The sequence below is a fragment of the Physcomitrium patens genome, chromosome 4 (genome assembly GCF_059467195.1).
Source record: "Physcomitrium patens ecotype Gransden chromosome 4, ASM5946719v1, whole genome shotgun sequence".
NCBI lineage: Eukaryota > Viridiplantae > Streptophyta > Bryopsida > Funariales > Funariaceae > Physcomitrium > Physcomitrium patens.
This window is the reverse complement of record NC_143413.1, coordinates 3876891-3897530: the sequence shown is the minus strand read 5'-3', so window position 1 is coordinate 3897530 and position 20640 is coordinate 3876891. Positions and strand designations below refer to the sequence as shown.

The 20640-nt window shown below is 36.7% G+C and overlaps 2 protein-coding genes across 4 annotated transcripts; one reads left to right on the top strand and one right to left on the bottom strand.

Moving 5' to 3' along the window:
* Window positions 1-6740: 6740 nt before the first annotated feature.
* On the bottom strand, window positions 6741-11352 carry LOC141045330 (uncharacterized). Of its 3 annotated transcripts, none has more exons than XM_073533580.2 (4): window positions 9981-11352; window positions 8128-9653; window positions 7930-8003; window positions 6741-7757 (listed from the first exon to the last, which is right to left on the bottom strand). In XM_073533580.2, the coding sequence occupies exon 2, from the start codon at window positions 9557-9559 to the stop codon at window positions 8855-8857; it is 705 nt and encodes a 234-aa protein (XP_073389681.1). In that variant the 5' UTR covers window positions 9560-9653; window positions 9981-11352; the 3' UTR covers window positions 6741-7757; window positions 7930-8003; window positions 8128-8854. The 3 variants fall into 3 exon arrangements, with proteins under 3 accessions (XP_073389681.1, XP_073389680.1, XP_073389682.1); XM_073533579.2 differs by having other exon boundaries at window positions 8128-9708; window positions 9981-11351; XM_073533581.2 differs by having other exon boundaries at window positions 6741-7613; window positions 8128-11351.
* LOC112281498 (transcription factor KUA1) lies at window positions 10003-14959 on the top strand. Its single transcript, XM_024518091.3, has 7 exons — window positions 10003-10066; window positions 10313-10413; window positions 10819-11120; window positions 11509-11741; window positions 12836-13000; window positions 13494-13702; window positions 13912-14959. Exons 1-7 carry the CDS (start codon window positions 10003-10005, stop codon window positions 14467-14469), a joined length of 1632 nt encoding a protein of 543 aa, XP_024373859.2. The 3' UTR covers window positions 14470-14959.
* Window positions 14960-20640: the final 5681 nt, after the last annotated feature.

Genomic DNA, 20640 nt, shown 5'->3' with positions numbered 1-20640 from the left:
TACGATGCAGCATCAACTATCAGCAAGACGATTGGGCCACATATCTACCGCTAGCCGAGTTTACATATAACAACACCCTCCATGCGTCGACTCAATACACACCATTCTTTTCCAACTATGGGTATCATCCAAAGCTTGATTTATTGAGTCGATTAACAAATAACAATCCAACAGTTGAAGGATTTGCGAAACAACTATCAGAGCTTCAAAATACGTTGAAGCTTCAATTACAATCTGCTCAAGAATCCTACAAGGCGTCTGCAGATAGATTTCGGAATCAAGCACTTACTTTCAAAATTGGAGATAAAGCATGGCTTCTTGGACGGAATATCAAGACCAAGCGACTATGTGATAAGTTGGACTATCGAAGATTGGGACCATTTATCATCCAAAAGCAAATCAATCCAGTGGCGTACCGTCTAGAATTACGAGCTTCTATGAAGGTACATCCAGTCTTTCATGTTTCTTTGTTGGAGCCTTATCGAGAGTCATCTTTTCCTGGAAGAGTGCAATGTCCGCCACCTAGTATTGAAATCGAGAACCACGAGGAATACGAGGTTGAAAAGGTGCTGGATTCTCGGCGAAGGTGGAGCAAGTTATAGTATCTTGTTCATTGGTGCGGCTACGACATTAATGAGCGAACGTGGGAGCCAGCTGAAAATCTCACCAATGCGCCACAAAAGATACAGGAGTTTCATCAACAACATCCTCATAAACCTAAGCCAGTTCGACAATAGCTTCTTTCTGAAGCTTGCTCACCCAAAAATATAAGAAAGGAGGAGAGCACCACCAAAATTCATAGTTGATGTAGTTATTTTCTCCAAGATAAAATAGAATTTTTTCAGTAGCCATAGTTTGGTCTTCTGATATGGATAGCCAAGATATAGATACTATGCCAGTCAGATTATCTCATCCAACTAGTTCACGAAGGCGATCCCGAGATGAAGAACCACCTGCACCACGACGACGATGGAGGATACCAAGTAATCGATCACTGGTGATTGTATTTGAGTCCGAGCCTGCTTACGATGGTCAACCAGAAGGCATATTTGCAGGACAATTTCACAATGAAGACACGAAAGTTCATGCTTGGTCAGAAGTTGAAGAAATGGGCCACTATCGTTGGCTTCAAGGGCCAATGAACTACTTACCTCGTGAACAACACTTGGAGTTCATAGCAGACGTTATACGACAGATCTTCATTTTCTTGCGTTGGCACTAATTGACAACAACATTGCTTCTCAGAGACCTCGAAGCTAAAGGAGGGGGTGATATTAGGGACATAGTCCTTAGAACCTTCTAGAGGTAAGTTTCTAGAACCTTCTAGAGACAAGCTTCTAGAACCTTCTAGAAGCAAGTCTCTGGAATCTTCTAGAAGCTTCTTAGTTGATAGAAGATGTTAGGGACATAGTCCTTAGAACCTTCTAGAGATAAGTTTCTAGAATCTTCTAGAAGCTTCCTAGTTGGTAGAAGTTGCTTGAGAAGCTTCCTAAATAGGAGTATATATTGGAATCGAGGCTGAAGAGTTCTTCAATCTCGACAACACATCTCTTGGAGCTCTAGCTCACCTCTTTGGTATTGTTCTTGTATTCATCTGATTAATCTAGTTCTTGCCAGTTCTTCTTGAACTTCTTGGTAGTTATCAAGTCTGTATTCTGTGTCCGTCACATATATGCCACACCTATTTTTGATGGCAAAAAGATGTCAAGTAATATTCTTAGCTAATATTAAGATTTTTAGTATATTTTTTAAAACAACAATCCAAATATTCTTTTAGAGCATTGTCTTTATGATTGTTCCATCAATCTTCACAAAAGAGCTCAACCACCATTTGGATCAATCAATAGCCTATCACAAAATAAGTTTGGCACACTGAAAGAATACATTGATGAGAACTTGACTAAGAATTTTATATGCCATTCTAAATCTCCAATCAAGGCTCCTATCTTATTTGTAAAGAAAAAAGATGAATCTCTACAGATGTATTTGGACTATTGAGGACTCAATAAGGTCACTATTAAGAATAAATATCTTTTATTTTTGATTTTAGGAATTTTTAATCAACTCAATCAAATAAAGATCTATACAAAAATAGATCTATAAGGAGCATATAATCTGATATGCATTAAAAAAAGAGATGAATGGAAAATTATATTTTGAATCAGATATGGATATTTTGAATATAATATTATACCTTTTAGACTCACAAATGTACCAATTACTTTTCAACATCTAATGAATGATGTCTTTTGTGAATTTGTTGATGATTTTGTTGTCTATTATTTAAACAACATCTTAATGTATTCTAAGAATACAAAAAAAATATGAAGTTTTTATTGTCGTTTGTTACAAAAACTTAAAGATGCAAAATTATATGCTAAGTTAAAAAAGTGTGTATTTTATACTACTCAAGTTGACCTTCTAGAACACATTATTTTCAAGAAAGGACTACTAATGGATTCAAAGAAAGTCAAGACTATTATGGATTGGAAGATTCTAAAAATAATAAGAGATGTGCAATATTTTTGGACTTTGCAAATTACTATTGAATCTTTATTAAGAATTTTTCTCAAATTGCAGCTCTACTTATACATTCAACTTATAAAGATAAATTCGAATGGAGTAAAGAAGCCAAAGTATTGTTTGATGCTTTAAATAAGGAGTTTATTTTTTCACTACTTACATCATGTGGACTTCTCCAAGGCATTTTTTATGGAAACAGATGCATCAAACTTTATTTTTAGTATAGTATTGTTACAAATGGAAGTAGATGATAAACTTTATTTAGTAGCTTTTTATTCCAAAAAAATTTCACTAGCCAAAATTAATTAGAAGATCCATGACAAATAAATTCCTTGTAATTATAGATTCATTTCAAAAATAGCATCATTACTTAGAAGGTCCCTTGATACCAATCACTATGTATACATATCATAAGAACCTTGAATATTTTATGTTTGTATGTATTTTAAATTGTTACCAAGCTCATTGGAGCATGTTCTTATCAAGATTTGATTTCAAGATCATTTATTGACCTCAAAAACAACAAGGTTTATCGGACATCCCTTTCTAAATATTTTTATCTTGCATCAAAAGAAAGAAATGTATCTTTTGATCAACAAAGAACAATTCTCTTAAAGCTAAAATATTTTTCACTTTTGAGCAATAAAATCAACATTGACTATTGATTCAATATTTGTCAAGCAAATTCAATGAAGTATGTCTTTTGATCTTCTTGTCCATGATATGAAGAATAATTCTTTTATATTTCATGATACTTCTAAGTTCAAGTTTAAAAATAACCTATTCTATTTTTAAAAATGATTATATATTTTAGAAGGTGGGACTCGATTATATATTCTTTAAATTCATGATGACTTTCTAATAATCACATATTTTAGATACAACAAGACTTTAGAGCTAATATCAAGAGTTGTTTGGTGGCCTCAAATGTAGAAGGCAGTCAAAGACTTTGTATAATCATGTGATATTTGTTCAAGATCCAAAACTCCTCTCCATCAATCTTATGGACTTCTTTAGCCATTTCCTATTCCAAAATAGCCATGATCTTTTGTTCCTATGGATTTTATCACAAATCTTTCAGTCTCAGATTTGTATGATTGTATATTTGTGATAGTAGATCGTTTATCTAAGATGGCATATTTTTTTACTATATATAAAATCTATTATAGGTAAAGAAATGACTAAGCTTTTTTTTAACAACATCTATTGCTATTATGAATTGCCTAAGGATATTGTATTAGATATGAAGATTCAATTTATATCAAGATTTTGAAAAATCCTTTTTAACATTTTAAAGGTGGATATAAAGCTCTCTTTGATTTTTTATTCTCAAACTGATGGATACATGGAACAAATGAATCAAATTTTGGAGTAGTATTTAAGGTGTACCATCAACTATCATTAAGATGATTGGACAATTCTTTTATCATTGGTAGAGTTTGTATAAAATAATTTGATACATTCTTCCATTCAACAAATATCTTTCTTTTCAAATTATGGTTATCATCCATGTCTTGATATTTTTGACTTTTTAAAAGATAATAATCTTACGGCAAAATATTTGATAAATTATTTATTAGAATTATATACAATAATAAAGGCATAATTAAAAGCAACTCAAGAATTATAAAAGATTAATACAAATGCTTATAATAACAAATAACTACAGTTCAACATATGTGACAAAGTATAGTTACTTCATCACAATATCAAGACTACTCATTTTTGTGACAAATTGGACTATTGTAGGCTTGGACCTTTTTCTATTTGTAAGTAAGTCAATCTTGTTGCTTATCAAATACATCTACAAAAGTCTATGAAAATCCATCCCATATTTCATGTATCTCTTCTTGAATCATATAAGACAATGAATATCTTGGAAAGAAGACAAAAACCACCTCTTCTTATAGAAGTAGATAATAATCAAGAATTCAAAGTAGAAGACATTTTAGATTCAAGGTTTTAGGTTTATTAGTGCGGATATGATATTAGTGAACGCACGTGGAAGCCAATAAAGGATCTTGCAAATACAGAAAAGAAAGTTAAGGCTTTCTATCGACAACATCCATCAAATCCAAGATGAAAAATAACAAATCTTTGCTACAAAATAAACAAGATGCAAAGAAGATAACATTCTATCTTCTATCTTTCTTTGTAGCTTCATAGACATTGCTTTGACTTTATATGTATTTGTACTTAATTGATAGGTTAGAAACTTGGTCAATAAGTTAATCATGTATTGATACTTTGTAAAATAAGTTAATTATGTGGCCCACATATAAAAAACTTGAATTGCAAGTTAAGATACATGTCTTGCAAATTCAATATGTTTTGAAGGTCCTACAAGACATCTCCATGTAGCTCCTAGTTAAGAGTATATATGAAAGCAAGAGATAAAGCCTTCTTCACTCTTCTCAATGCCTTTCTAGTTCTTAATCTTATTTCAAGACTTTATAGTCTTCTTATTTTTGGCAATAGCCATTCTAGTTCAATATTATATCATCTTTGAGTGACTTTTTAGTTCTTTTCAATGACACAAGAGTGTATTGAGGATTTCTTTCTTCAAGATTTATATCCTTAATAGGACATGGGATTGGAAAAAAAAGACACAAACATGAAATGGATGGAATTAATTGTGAGATGGCAAAAGAAGGTATGGCTTTAACGACTCATTGACTTCAAAATTTATAATAAATATCATCAAATTTGTAATTTTTTAACAAAAATATGTCAAAAAATCTTAATAGGATAAAGTTACAAAATAAGCTTGTACTAATTATTTTCTTGGTTGTTAAAATATTGATATTCTTATTCAATTTTTACATGTAAGATTTCATAAGTATTTAAAAAGGTGATTATCATTATCATTATCATTATTATTAGATATTAAAAAATATTTTTTAAAATCATAAAATTTTATATCTAATTTTTTCCTTCTAAAATACAGATATTAAAATTTTAAAAATATTCTTTGTAATTACCTATTAAATTTTTCAACATAAATAAGTGAATTTTTTTTATTACAATAATTTTTTTATAATAGTATATAAAATAATAATATATAATTTTACTTTATTATTTTATGTTTATTTTAAATCTTATAATATAAATATATATAAAATATTAGTTATTTAATTATTTTATCTATATTAATATAAATAAATAAATAAATAAATATGTATATGCATAATTTGAAATACTTTGATGATATATAAATATTTAATAATATATTATAAAATATATATTTAATGCATTAAAGATTATATATATATATATATATATATATATAGGGAATTGATTTGTTGCTTGGAATTTATATAAAATTGACCAAGTTTTGCTTACTAGTTGCCTATCTGTATTTTCTTGTCTTAGCACCAATCCCAGATCCCTTTCCCCATCTTCTTTGTCCTGGCGCAAGTCTATTACCTCCCTCTTCTCTCTCTTCTCATGGTCGTGGCGCAAGTCTATTACCTCCCTCTTCTCTCTCTTCTCATGGTCGTGGGACTAGGAAGTTGGGAAGGAAGTCTATGAGCCACACTAGGACAAGGAAGAGGAGAGAGGTAATTGGTAATTAGAACGTGGTGAATTTTGTAAATACCTAGGTCAACATATCAATTTCTATGTATATATAATTAATTGATACAAAATTTAACTAAATTCATGCCAAGTAATTTCAAATCATATAGTATTACATTGCAGGAGAGAGAGTTCAATTGTTTTGAAATGAATATGTTAGAAAAATAAAATTACCTAAAATTCCAAGTTAAATAAATTGCATACATTTTTACTCGGTGCTTGAAAGGATATGAATTATTTGATCTTCTCTTTATTTTTAATTAGTAAATTTAATATATACAAAAATTCTATGACAATTGAGACATGTGATTGTAATCCAGAGGGACACTTAGTTTGGTGTTTTCAAGTACATATATCTTTTCAAAATTGAGAAAATACACAAAAAATTTACAGAGTCGTTTTTATATTGTATGAGGTTTCAAAAAAAAAAAAAAAAAAAAAACATGTTGTCAACTTTAAGATAAGCTTCTGAAATGCAATCCTAATGGACTAAGACATTTTCCCAAAGTGTGTGACAATTTTAACATTATTACAATAGGTGAAACATACACACACACACATATATATATATATATATATATACTTATTCTTGAATTTTTGCAACAAGCTCTAAATTCAATTATTTTGATATCTCACAAAAATAAGCATAAAAATACAAATTGTGTGTGTGTGTGTCTTTCTCTTTTTATTCTTATTTTAAAATATATATAAAACATGCATTCATTGTACACCATTACATCACATTTAAACAAAACTCAAGTCCATAGTAGTGAATGCATAGAGATGCTTCAATTGTTCTGAGCTCGAATTCCTTCACATGAGTTCCATCTGTACAACACATTGTGCAGCCCACCAGAATCAAACACAACCCACTCACACCATTCCAAAGTGGTTCATGTCGTTTGCTTTTCACGACAAATAATTAACCAAACTCTCAATTGTCAACCTCGTCGACTAGTCCAAAACCCTAAAATGCAGATCCACACAAGTTACGTCCACTGTCATTGCAGGTTAGTGTGTGTGTGAAGAGTTAGCTTCACAGAATACTAATCCAGCCCCTAGTACATCAACGCACCAAGGCTGACCGTGCCAAGGCCACCCCGTGACCACACCTTGCCCCATCACCGTGAAGGCACATTTACGTAGGAAGCTTCGAACCCCTTCCTGGGAAGGAATGCCAGGTAGGAACGCCAGCGGGGATGCCAGCGGGGATGAGGAAGAGGGCAATAGCTCCATCTCAAAACGGATTAGGGTTTGACTAGTCGCGGAAGAGCACTGTGTCAGTTCGCATCGCATCGTATCGTATCGCATCGCATCTTCACATGGCCTTGGAGCTCTTCTCTCCTGCTGCTTCTACCTCCATTATATTAATTTAGGGTTTTGTACATTTGTCTGTTTGACTTCGCATGCAACTCCACTGCTCCGCACATCGTCTTCATTAGATATATATTTCTTTTGTCTACCAGCATGGCAAACAGAACTTATCCGATGCCGCTGATCTTCCTCTTCTACGTCTGTGCGCGACAGATTCTTCAACTACCAAACTGTGTTTCTTTTTTGTCTCAATATGTATATATATATATATATGGCGTAATGTACATTTTGTCGACGGTGATGAGTTCTCTCATTGTGGTTTCAATGCGTGGAGTCGTTTCCGGCTGTTCAGTAGGTGTTATTTATTAATTTATTTTTGTTAATTTAGTTATATTGTGAAGCGGTTAACGAGGAAAGAGTATATAAGGGGGGGGGGGATTGATAGAAAATCACTGGTGGAGTACGTTTATAGTAGGCGATGGGTAGTGGGGAAGTGACGGTGGGAGTAGAAGAAACCTTTGCAATGGCCCACCGCAGGAGGCGCTCCAGTTATCCTGGACGCGGCTGGGGGAACGTTTACTCCGTTTTATCTAAACAGGATTGAACAATGGATTATGATCCCGGAACCGAAGTAGGTGTTTTCCACACCGAATCATAGAATATAGAGAGAAAAAGAAGCAGACGAGGCAGGGGAAGACGAAGAGAATGTGTTACCCTCGGGCACCAGTGTGAAATATCTCTGCAAGAGTAGCTATCCGGATTGATTCACAGCTAAGCATACATGCCCACGGCGGAGGCCACATTTAGCAAGGCTCCGCTGCCCTGCACCCACCCCTTCGGTTGTGCATGAATTACTCTCTACCCTCCGTCCGCAAGTGCTCATTGGCCCAAAACTGCTCCCCTCCGTGCATATCCCTTGGGGGTAGGAGATCACCTATTTCCGTCGCTTGCTGCTCGGCCAATTCGGCCGAGCCCAAATCACGACACATTATTGTTTCATTTTCCCCCATCCAAGCCACACTCCAATTTGGGGGCTCCCAATATTCACTTCCTATTCTCGTCGTCCTCATCGATTGCAGACCCACCTGGTCATTTGTCGTTTCCTCGCGCCCGTTGCCACGAAATCGGTCATTGTCTTTCGATATAGAGCTCAACTTGTTCCAATCTGGTTCTCGCTGATACCGCCTCCACCTCTGATCCAACTATAATTGTAATGTCGTGAGCCGAACCCAGGCCCTATGTTCACAGATGCACTGACACAACCGGCTGGGCTCCTTCGCCACCCATCCAATCTGCATTGTTCCTTCTAATGACAGGAACTCCATGCTCACTGCGCTGCCTTTTGCAAGCGCAAATGCCCTCCTTTAACAGCACTTTCGGAAACCGCACTTATTCTTCGCTCCACTTGGAATCATGGCATCAGTGAAAAAACAACATGATTTCACAACTCCCACACGGCAAAAGCGAAGGAGACTACTGTAGGAAGCGTGGAGTTGAAGGGAAATGGGGCTAGCAGATGAAGGTGGATCAGGAATAAAAATAGCCCACGAAGCATATTACGGAGGGATAATTGAGAATCATGGGATGGACGAGAGTGATTGAAAGGAGCTCTCCCCCTGGAATCCCATTTGCTTTGCGTCGATGTCAGTACAAGAGGGGGGGTGACGTGAGCATGATGGAGGGGCGTGGGTCGCCGATTCAGTGCCAGGTCTGTTTCCCCGCAATGTTGCGTCGCCGGCCCGCGATTCGTAAAGCAGCGAAGGAGGCCTGCGCACAGCAGCTCCATCCTGCATGGAAGGAAGGGAAAATGTCCCCAGTAGCGTGTAGCTCCCTGCCGATTGGAACCCCCCCCCCCCCAGTGGTCATGCGCCCAATCGCCGCTCTCTAACATGGTCTTGTTCCATTCGACGTGTTCCTGCTGCGCACCTCCCCGCTCCTTCCTCCGCGCTTCCTCCGCCCTTCTTCCTCCTTCGACGTCACCAACTACCGTCCCAGCGCTCTGTCGGTTCGAGGTCGCATTCAATTCCCCATTGCTCTGCGTCCATCCCCTTCTTTCTCCCCTTTGGCGCCGTCCTGCAACTAACTTACCAGTCATGTCGCTCTCTCGCCCCTTCTGCTCCGCCAAATTAACTCCCCCTCGCAGCATTATTTTACTTGCACGCTTTTTTCAACGCATGCTCGCTGACGGCGAGATCCGTAAGCTGGGCCTCTCAGGTCTTTCGCAGCTCTACGTTGAATCCCTTGCCCATGATTCCACCACCCCTTAATTGATTGTTAGCTCTGAGTCAAGCCCCACTGATTGATTGACTGCACTGGATAAGTGACTCGATGCTTGCTAATAAATACATATATATATATATATATATATGAATATAAATTCCTTACAAATGGCTCACATGGAATGTATGGGCACCAGACTGCTGCATGGAAGTATTTAGTGTAAGATCGAGTGTATATACACCTACTCTGTATTGAGACCGCAGTGATATTACTCCTAAAAATGGTACCAGAAAATGAATAAATTAAAAAGAGTTTGAGTACTGGGTTTATGTGATGAAAAGACGTACTCAAAATGGTCAGTAAGTCAAAATGGTTGTGCATAAAGCGGGTCGAGTGGGTTGGTTGTGCAGCCCATTTTCAAACTATTCATCTGGTAGTCTTACGTCCCTATGCTTATTTTTAAATTTCCGTTCACTTTCCGAATACATCTTGAGATGGCAGAAGATAAGAGTGCGGCTGGCTTTCTAAGTTCAGGTTCAGGGAGTTGGGTCAAGGAATCTTGAGGATTGTGTTGCAGTAAATTGGAAGCTGGGGATAATTGGAAACAAACATAAAAACGTTATCATTATTTTAAAAGACGTACTGTACACTGAACTCATTTAGCGGTTCAATCATATAGATGTTTCAGACATTCGCGTTGTCCAGCTGCACGAAGTGTGTAAATGGAGTATTTGTACAGCCTTCATGGCAATCCTCACTGTTAGTCAGTTGAAACGACATGTAACCTTGTGGATATACAAATGATAACAAAAAAAAAAAAAAAAAAAAAAAAAAAAAAAAATCCGAGTTCACCACTCTACACCCAGATAGGCGTAGTAATTGATCTTATTTATTAATTTTTTTCGATCCATGAAACATACATGGGGTGTCGGAGCAACATGTTTTATCGCTCAGGTGCTCATTCTTTTATTTTATTTCATTTTGTTTTGTTTGAATAAAATAAATTTATTGTTCTTCGAATAATCCTAAACCCTCAAATTTCAGCGCCGATTCCGCTCATGCAAGTCGTTGAGCATCACACGAAAGGGATAAACGTATTATTATTAACATTATCATTGTAATTCTGAAGGAAACAGTTTCCACTATCCTTAAAAACGCGAATCCCCATGTGATGCATCCGAGAAGCCAAAATCAAACAAGGAGCCCAACCACAACCCAACACTACCCACACACCACATCTCTCAACAAAGGGGTTCAGCCAAACCACAGCACTCCCAGAAACCAGCAGTAGATAAAAGCACAAAACCAGAGGTAGAAAAAAGAGGCAGTAAGAATGAAGCGGGGAACCAGGAAGCGATCACGAGGGAGGTAAGAAAAAGAGAGCAGCGAGCAGACACAGTAATGAGCAGAGATGGGTTTCCATTGAAGTGGGTCAAGGGGCAGAGAGCAGCGAAGGGCAGGGGCAGGGAGGAGGTTGCACCGCGGCGGTTGAGAGAAAACAAAGAAAACAACTGAAAAACAGAGAGAGAGAGAGAGAGAGAGATAGAGAGAGGGAGGCTAAGAATAGCAGGTAGTGCCGGTACTATAGATAGCCGCTCCTGAATGCGAGCAAACACTTCCATGTCGCGACCTCCCACGTGGGAAAGAGGATGAGAACGAAGGCCTCCGATGAAACCCACACCGCTCGTGCCGGATGACACACCGCGTGTTTTCGCAACCCCGACTCTTGTTCATTCGTTGCTCATCCGTCGCAGGCCTTCGTTCTCCGCCATAGCCAGCGGAGGAGGAGGTAGAAGGGGGAAAGAGCCCGTCAACCTCTTCCAGGCAGCTTTCCCGCAGATCCCTCTAAAACCTTTTTGCTCTCCTTACCTGCAGTAGTAGCATTAGCATCAGTCGCAGCAGTACTAGCAGTAGCAGCAACGCAGCAACCATCAGCCAGGCCAGCAGCAGCCGCGACAGCAACATTCAAGGAACATCATCAACAACAGCAACAACCTCCACCTCCAATACTGGAACTCGGCCCTCGGTCATCCAGCCCCTCTCCGTCCTCCGTGTTGGTTGCACGCGCACTGTAGTTGAGACCATTGCCGCTGTCCACTCTCCTGCCTGTAAGTCGCCGATCGCCGCCTTCGCAGCTCGTTTCTCGCTAGGTTTCGGTGCTTTTCATTTCTTTCCAGTTCGGTACACAGCTTTTTGTTTTTTTGTTTTTTCGTTTTCGCCCTGTTGTGTTGGTGTTTTTAGAGGTTTTTGTGAGGTGTGGTGCGGGGTGAGAGAGTGTCGGATTTTCATGCGCGCTCAACCGGGTGTGGGAGTGAGTGTTTGTTTTTTAAAGGGAAATTTTCTTTTGTCTCGGTGGAAGCGCCTTGGAGTGTGGGAGGTGGCCAGGAAGAGAGTGATAGAATCGGCGTTGTTGTTCGCTCGTTGTGGTCTTCTTCGCGCTTGACAAGAAGCCGTCGGATTGCTCAGTTTGGTTTACATCCCTGCCTGGTTATTGCTGCTGGAAGCCTTGCGTTTGTCCGGCAGTCGTGCTCGTTAGGAATTGCGGGATCGTACGATCGCTTCGGTGATCGGTGGTCTGAGCAAGCCTCGGAGGGCACTAGGATCTTCTGCAGTGTAGTGAGATTGAAACGGTATCTTCTTTCGGGGGTAGCGTGGTCTGTTTTCTCTCTTTTCATCTTGTCGGACAGTTTTTCCGGCTCGCAAAGAAGGTTCGTGGGGGTCGTGAGAAGCCGTGTGGCTGTAGGCTTTGGGATTAGCACTTGACAGCGTGCTTGTTTGGGTTTACCTTTTCTATTCCTCCCTTCTAAGTTTATCACGTTTTCTAGCCTTTTACTTTCTATTCTGGAGCTGCACCGATCCCTGATCGGCTCTCTCTTTAAGTAAAAGGTTTGGGCATTTAGTCTAGGGTCTGCGGGGTATTCTCTTGGAGTGTTTCTTTTTTCTACTACGATTTCCACTCCTCCTGTATTCTATAAAAATCTGGTTGATTTCTCAACTTCCCTTCCTTTCTGTGTGTCAAAACATTTCAGTGTTACGTCGGGCCTGTGATCCGTGACGCATAGGAAGCGAGCGATTTCTATTAGCAAGCTGGCCGCCCTAGAGACTGAGATGGCTCGCGGGTGCTCCCACTGTGGTCATAACGGTCATAATTCAAGGACATGCCCTGATCGAGGGGTGAGACTGTTTGGTGTTAGGCTCACAGATGGGGTTATGAGGAAGAGTGTCAGTATGGGTAACCTAAGCCACTACATCGGCCCCAACAACCCTCCTTCTCCACCCAGTCATTCCGAGTCTGGAGCCGGTGGCGATGGCTACGTCTCCGACGGTCTCGTTCAGACATCGAACAACACCAGAGAAAGGAAGAAAGGTTGGTGCATCTTTCCTGTTGTGTGAGTGTGTGTGTGTATGTGTGCGTGTGTGTTGGAGGGGAGTTTGGTAATCTTTATTATTAATTATAATTGGATCCAGTTCACATGTTGGTATACCCATGAAGTAACATAATCGTGTTGTGTGATCCTTTTGTATGAAGTTCGATCTTTCAGAAGTTTTGTAATTTGCAGCCGATTTGTAGTTTCATTTTTCCAATTCATCATTATTGACTTCTCTTTAGAGGTTGGGTTTCTGCCCGATCAAGGTGTCGTTTTCAATGCTATATGGAGAAATGTTGAAATGTTGGACCACTATGTGAGATTGCGATCGTGTTCACCTCACGTCTTCATCCCTGGAATTTAATAGAGGGTTTGTGGCATTCGAGTGGGTCTTTAGTATGTAGCAAGAAGTCAGGAAATTTGGGGCTCTGCATCTTAGTCTTTGCTTCTCTTTTGATGCTAGAGTAACAGGTATGACCTTGTTCATTTCAGGTGTACCATGGACAGAGGAGGAACATAGACTTTTTTTACTTGGCCTTCAGAAGCTTGGAAAAGGAGATTGGAGGGGTATATCCAGGAACTTTGTCCAAACCAGGACACCAACTCAAGTGGCTAGTCATGCTCAGAAGTATTTTATCAGACAAAGCAATATGAACAAGCGAAAGAGGCGATCGAGTCTCTTTGATATCGTCTCCGAAACGGTACATCGCATTTTCTCAAGTTATCTTTATACTTAGATTGTGGAACTTGTTGATTAGGCATTTGCTTTCATCGTATATCAATTCCGGGATTAGCATTTTCCTGTTTAATTGCTGGGTCTACGAAGTAAACCGTTGTCTTAGATCGAGTTTTTGATTGATTTCGATTGAGTTGCAAGGCATGCTCAAGAATGGCTCTTTGGACTCTGCAGGGACCTGCACCAATTTTGGAAGAACCAGCAACCAAGTCTGCTTCTGACATGGCAGCTCCTATGCATCAGCTTAGCTTAGGACCAAACTCGATGTACCCAGGGATATTCTACGATGCTAACAATCCACATGGTTATGTTAGGCCCTATATGCTACCCCCAACCTCAATGGCTGTACCCATCATGTCGATTGGACCTGTCTCGTTAGGGGCTTCGGAGCAAATACCAGAGACATCTGCGGTGAATTTCTCAGGACCTAATGGTGCAATGGGCATTTCTTATCCTTTCCCAATGTTTTCAATGATGCCACGAGGATACAACAGGCCTGTAAACTCTGTGGACTCGAAGGTATTGAGGCCCACAGCGAAGTTATCAACAGAACCTTTGAATGTTGGCGTCAATGAGACGAAGGAGATGTCGCAGTTGAATTTGGGACTACCTACCCCAGAACCGTCTCAACTCACTCTGAAGCTTTTGGATCAACCATCCAGGAGTTCTTCTGCTTTCCATGTTAGCACAAGTAGCATCAGTTCAAGCGGCAATGCGATCGGTGTGGTGTGAGGAGGAACAACAGTTTTCCGAAGTTTTGTTTTGATGCGGAAGTAGAGTTGAGTTGTGTTGATGGAGATGTAGATACGGTGCTGGCGGGTGCAATTTTTCCTGGCTGGCGTTGGGTATAATTCATGCTGGAAAGGAAGGGCGTCTCTGGTTCTGTAGATTAATTCTTATGTAAATAGCTACGAATTCATTTCTCTGCCAGATGCTACTCAGATGCCAGGTTGTAAACTACAAAGAACAGTGCGCAGAGAGACAGCAGCTTGGTGGTGGCTTGTCCCTTCAAGGGATTCGGTCAGTGGAACGTTGAATGTAGCAATCAATCCACAGCACCTTGCCATCAAAGGCTCAAGGCTGAGGCACATTGAATTCCAGTCTGCAGGTTAGCCATATCCGTACAATCGCGGCTTGGCTGCTTTCGAGGTTTCCATATCTTCCAAGGGCTTATGTCCCTCCAAATTTGACGAAATGAAAATTTGTTTCTGGAATTCAGATATACCGCTAAGTCTCTTATCTTTTACCTCTTGGATTTACATATTAGCCACGACTAAATTATTTCCATTATTATAGTTACTCCTCATCTTTCCATTTTCAACTCACTATCAATTCAATTTCCACTATTCACCTCGAAATTCCATCAGGTCATGTCTACTTTGCAGTATGTGCATGGGGAGTTACATGATGCCACGTTCTTGTCTGACTGTTGTGCTTTGGTTCTCCGCTGAAACATTATCCTTCAACTTCTACCGAGCCTTCATGTAAGATATTGCCAAGTATCTCACCAAGTATGACAGTAAAGAAGCTTCTAAATGACGGCTCCATCGTTGCCGACCCATCCAAGCACCCCACATGAAAGTGCCAATAACCTTTACTTATATCTGAATCTCACCGTGGTAGACACCCGCCCACCCACTCTTTCTTTCCATGAAATAGTTGAAGTTCCCGACTACGTTGCTTTCTTCTTCTTCTTCTTGGCCGTAGTACATAACTACTACTGCACGTTTCAATGCCCAATTGCCACCAAGAATCTAAGAAAATATCAGCGTTATCCAGAGATTATCCAAACCGCAGACTTACACTCATTGTACATCTGTACCACAGGAGACGCCGTCATCCACTGCCAGTCCACCGTGGCACCACTTGCCACATCACCATCCACGTGGCAACAAGTTCAACGTTTTTTCATCCATAGTTCTGTTCATCCATGTGGCGGATTTGGGTCTTCGGTAGAGACCCTCTTCCCGCTCCGGTGGTGATGAGTCTTCTTCTTCTTCTTCGTCCTCATTCCTCGCCGTGCTTCGGCACCGTGTTTTGCCGTCTGTACCGAAGCTTTGCGCATTTCTAGCAGTTCGATCTGGCTGCTCCGCCGTTGCATGCGAGCCTGAACGCATTCGGCGTGTGGTTTCATGCATTGAAGAGTCGCAGTTCGAGTAGTCGTGAGTTTGATTTTGCGGATTCGGTGATGAAACAGTTTGTGAATGCTGCTACGTAGGCTAGCTTTCGTCGTGATTTCTGGTGTTCTACCCCTGTTCTGAGGCTGTCGTGTGTTGGGTTCTAGGAATGGAAGCTTCCTAGTCTCGTTAACGCACATTTTAGAACCTCTATTAGTTTTCGGTTTTTCTGGAAATGATGGAATTGGATTCAAGGAAATTTAAAGTATCTTGAGGCTTTTTCTGTGGAGTGTACATGGGGGGATTATGTTTGGAATTTGGAGACTGGTAGCATTTTGGGATTATAGTAAGTGCAACTCGGTTGTGTAAAACGCTCGTTTGAACGAAGCTTCTACAAGGAATTTGATTGTTTGACATTTAGTGTGAAGGCTGACTTTCTGTTTTCCATTCTTTGATATCTTCTTCTGTTGATGTAATGTATTAAGAGTCCAGGTTTCGATGTTGAAGTTCTATTATGTTTCGAAATGCACAAAACTTGAAATCTTCGTCTCACCGTGATTCTTTAGCTGATCGGGTTAGTTCAACTGACGAGTATGAGGTTTGATTGGTAAATTTTTTTCGGCTGTGTCAGCATACTCCAAGCTATGTGGTTAACCTTTCAGTCAAATCTTTCTGAATACGATTCAAATTGCAGAAAGCTTTAAATGAGAGGCACAGAGTGTGTGTGTGTGAATAGGCTACTATTTGCAAGGTTATTTTGCAAATCAATGTGGATCTCGCGGGTGATGAATACTGATGAATCTCTAGCCTGGCAGCTGCTTACTTCTCAAGGTGAACTGGAGAAGTAAGGCAGTTGGAGACTGTAGTTTGTCAATGTTCTTACCTTTTTTTGTCTTGCTCTGCGTTATTTTGTCCTCATCATAAAGCATATCCAAACTCTTATGCTTGGAGTTCATGATTAGTGCTCAGGCCAGGGTGGGTTCTTCAAGATTGATGAGGGTGGAATATAGAAGGTTGAATCTCCATATTAGCCAAAGTCAGACTTACAGTTTCTCCTACATATTCTATTGAGTAGTACTGTGTAGTTCTCTGTACTGTGCTATTTGGTCTTGTATGAGACCAAGTTACATTTCCATCGCCATCAAGAGAGATGCGGTGGACACTTAACAATTTTTTAGAGTCATCCGTAAACTAACCATGTGTGACAAACACGTTATAAGAGTTGCACGTTTTCTGTTTTTGTTGATGGGAATAAGTGCTAAAATTTTGATGAATACAGCAGTGGTTCTAATATTTGTACTTTGACAGCATGATTGGTGGAGCAGGTGAGCATGAGATTGTAATTAGCAATTATTTGTACTGCACTGTTTCTACTGGCAATGGAAATGCAGGATGGGTACTCTCTTTTCTTCGTTGTAAGGTTAGTTTTTTTGACGTTGTGGTTGTATAAAGATGAAAGCTTAGTTCACAATGAAGGTCAACCAAAGATAACTGCCAATTTCAGATTTACTATTCACATGTTGTAAGAAGTGAAAATTTCAAAAACTTTATGCAGGGCAAATTTTGTTCGTATTGTGATTTGTAATGATCTGAAAATTTTACAGTATTGTAGGATAGCAAGTTAAGTGGAATATATAGTTTGGTAGTTTGAATCTTACTTGTAAAATCTATTTTTTTTTAGATACAAACAATAATATAGTCATTAAACTTTTGTCTTTTTTTTGTTCTTATTGATTGTTAATAAGAATAAATTGTAATCTTATTTGGTTTGTATTTATATTTTTTTATAGATCAGTGATAGTTATGATAATTTCCTTGGATTGAATACATTTGGATGCAAAACCTAAGTTTAAATCTAATAATGTTTATTTGAAGGATATATTCTCTATTTGAATAAGGTGGTAAAAATTCAAGTTTGTCAAAGTTTTGAATTTTTTTCTAAAAATTTCTATAATATTTTTATAATGCTAATGTCAAATTAAAGCCATATTTTTCTACTTTGGTGATTTTTAATAATAATAAAATCTATTTAAATCAACAAAAAATTATATTTTCATATAAATAATCAAAAAGTTATGAATTTTTTTTATGCTTTTTTTTAATTACTAATTAATATTTATAGGTTTTTTTTAATAAGTAATAATTATAGGTAGAAGATCAATATAGACATTGGTTTTACTAAATAATCTTTAATATTTAATAATAAGTAAAAATATTAAACTAACTAAGATAATTACTTCTAAGACTTATTAACTTTATTTTTGTAATTTTTTTCTAACAAGACTCTTTTATCATATAAATTTTTTTAGTACATACTTAAATCATCAAAAAGACTCTCTAATACTAATATTTTTATATTTAAATAATTAAAAAATATATTTTGAATAGTTTTATTGATTAAGATTTATTGATGAGACTTATATATGGTGACCATTTGAGACTATTTGTAAGAACATCAAGAATTCTACTCTTGCCTTTGATATAATTTATATAAAAATTATAGAAGAAATTACAAAAGTTGACATTGTAATTTATTCAAAGAAATAGAGTATACAAAAGAAAATATTAAGAATTTGATTTAAAATACATGTTGATCTAAAATACAAACAATTTTTTGAGTTTTAAATTATTTGTGTTTGACTCAAATAATTTGTTTTAGGTCAATATGTATTTGATACAAATGATTGTATAGGTTTTATTCAAAGATAATAGGAAATAATCTTTCTATGATTGATGATAAATAATGTGGTCATTTTTCAATAGCCTCATTTAAAAAATGAATACCATTATCACTCATAAGAATTTTTGAATAACCAAAACAAATTATGATGTCCTCATACAAAAATATGGCAGTTTGTTTAGTATTTTCTTTCTTCACAACTTTTGATTCTACTCTCTTGGTCAAATATTTTATAACTACAATGATATATTACATTTGACATGAAGATGTAAAATATATATTTTTTAATATAGTTTATATTTCATTTCTTAAATGAAACAAGTGAAAGTGAGGGATTTAAAGGCATTACAAGATTTAAATTATTGCATGCATATCTTTGATAAACATCCAAAGATCTTGTAAAAGACTTTGAATTAGCAAAAATTATAAGCCAAAATAGCTTGTTTTAAGGGCTTTTTGAGCTATTAATTGACTATAGAAGTATCCACCTCAAGCACTTAAAATGATAAGCTTCTAATACGAGTGCTATTTCTTTATAAGTAAAACAATATCTTAAAATCTCATAAATTCCTTGACAATATAGTTTCTTGTCTATAAGAGCAAAATGGGTGCAATTTACTCTAATCTTATATCATTTATTTTTTGATAAGGCATTGGATAATTGTTGAATACTCAAAAATTTAAAAATATATTTATACTATGTAGGTACTACCATAACATGGAACAAATGAGCATCAACAAGTTCATCATCTATGTTTTGGATACCTATAGTTGTAAAAAATTATAAAATGTGATTGACTTGTTTATGTTGTTTTCTCAATTTTTATTGTATTGTATAATTAAATTTTCCTAAAAGTAATATCCACCTTATTAATCTACCACTTATATCTAATTTTCTTGTAATATATCTAAAAGCCATGTGATCTACAAAGACAATGACCTTGTTCAATATAAAGTGATGGTAGAATTTTTTGATATTAAAGATTATAGCAAAATATTCTCATTTTGTGATTGTATGGTTGTATTCAATACTTATCAATTATTTATTAAGAAAAGTATTAAGGTGAATTACACCTTTATGATCTGGTTGGCATAAGGTACTATTTATTATAAATTTAGAGGCATCACAATAGACATAAAAAAGTTGATTCTAATTTGGTCGTAATAAATAAAGATATGATAGCAATTTGGCTTTCAACAAATAGGCTTGGCATTCAAAAATCCATTTAATTTTAATGGTCTTCTTCAATAGATTAATCATTGGTTAGGCATGAGTAAAATATGACTCAATCAAGTTACAATATCAATCGACACGTCCTAAAATCTTTTGAATGCCTTTCACTCTATATAAAGGTGATAACTTTCTAATAACTTCTATATTTTTAAAATCATTTTTTTTTCTTCTTAAAAATGATATAATTCAACAAAATTATTTTTTTAATTTTTAAATATATATTTTTTGGATTAAAAGAAATTCCTACTTTTTGACAACATTAAAAATAATATTCAATTCTATCAAAATAATTATTCTTTGATGATTGATAATTAAAATCATTAATAAAAATTAACATAGTTTTTTAAAGAATATTTGAAATGCATAAATTATGACTCTTTGAAAAGTTGAAGGAGCATTGCATAAATCAAAAGGTATTATTATATATACAATGATTCTCTAAAGTAATGTAAATGCAGTCTTGTGTAAATATTTAAGAGCTATTAATATTTAATTTTAAAGAGAGTAGGCATCTATAAAACTATATAATTCATGATCCACCACATCATCTATTATAGAAGTAATAAATGATAATAAAAAATGATCTTTTTGAATTTACTTATTCAAATTTTGATAATTTATACACATCCTAAGTTTATTTCCTCTCCTTTTCTTCACTACAATAGTATAAGACAACCAATTCATAATATCTATAGGCTTTATAAATATTTCTTGAAGTAACCTTTTAAATTTTATTTCTATAATAAATTATATTTTAAAATTAAGTCTTCTATATTTTTGTCTAATAAACATTGTATTTGGAAGAAGTAGTAGAGTATATTGATAAATGCTAAGAAGAATATCTTTTAAATCTTTATGAGACTGTGAAAATA

What these genes read in the sequence shown, in the direction of transcription:
- LOC141045330 (XM_073533580.2), bottom strand. Translation starts at nt 9,559, where the DNA reads ATGCTGCGAGGGGGAGTTAATTTGGCGGAGCAGAAGGGGCGAGAGAGC.
- LOC112281498 (XM_024518091.3), top strand. Translation starts at nt 10,003, where the DNA reads ATGGTTGTGCATAAAGCGGGTCGAGTGGGTTGGTTGTGCAGCCCATTT. An exon ending in TTAGTCAGTTGAAACGACAT is followed by an intron (nt 10,414 to 10,818) that starts GTAACCTTGTGG and finishes GCATCCGAGAAG; the next exon opens with CCAAAATCAAACAAGGAGCC. An exon ending in CGCTGTCCACTCTCCTGCCT is followed by an intron (nt 11,742 to 12,835) that starts GTAAGTCGCCGA and finishes TTAGGCTCACAG; the next exon opens with ATGGGGTTATGAGGAAGAGT.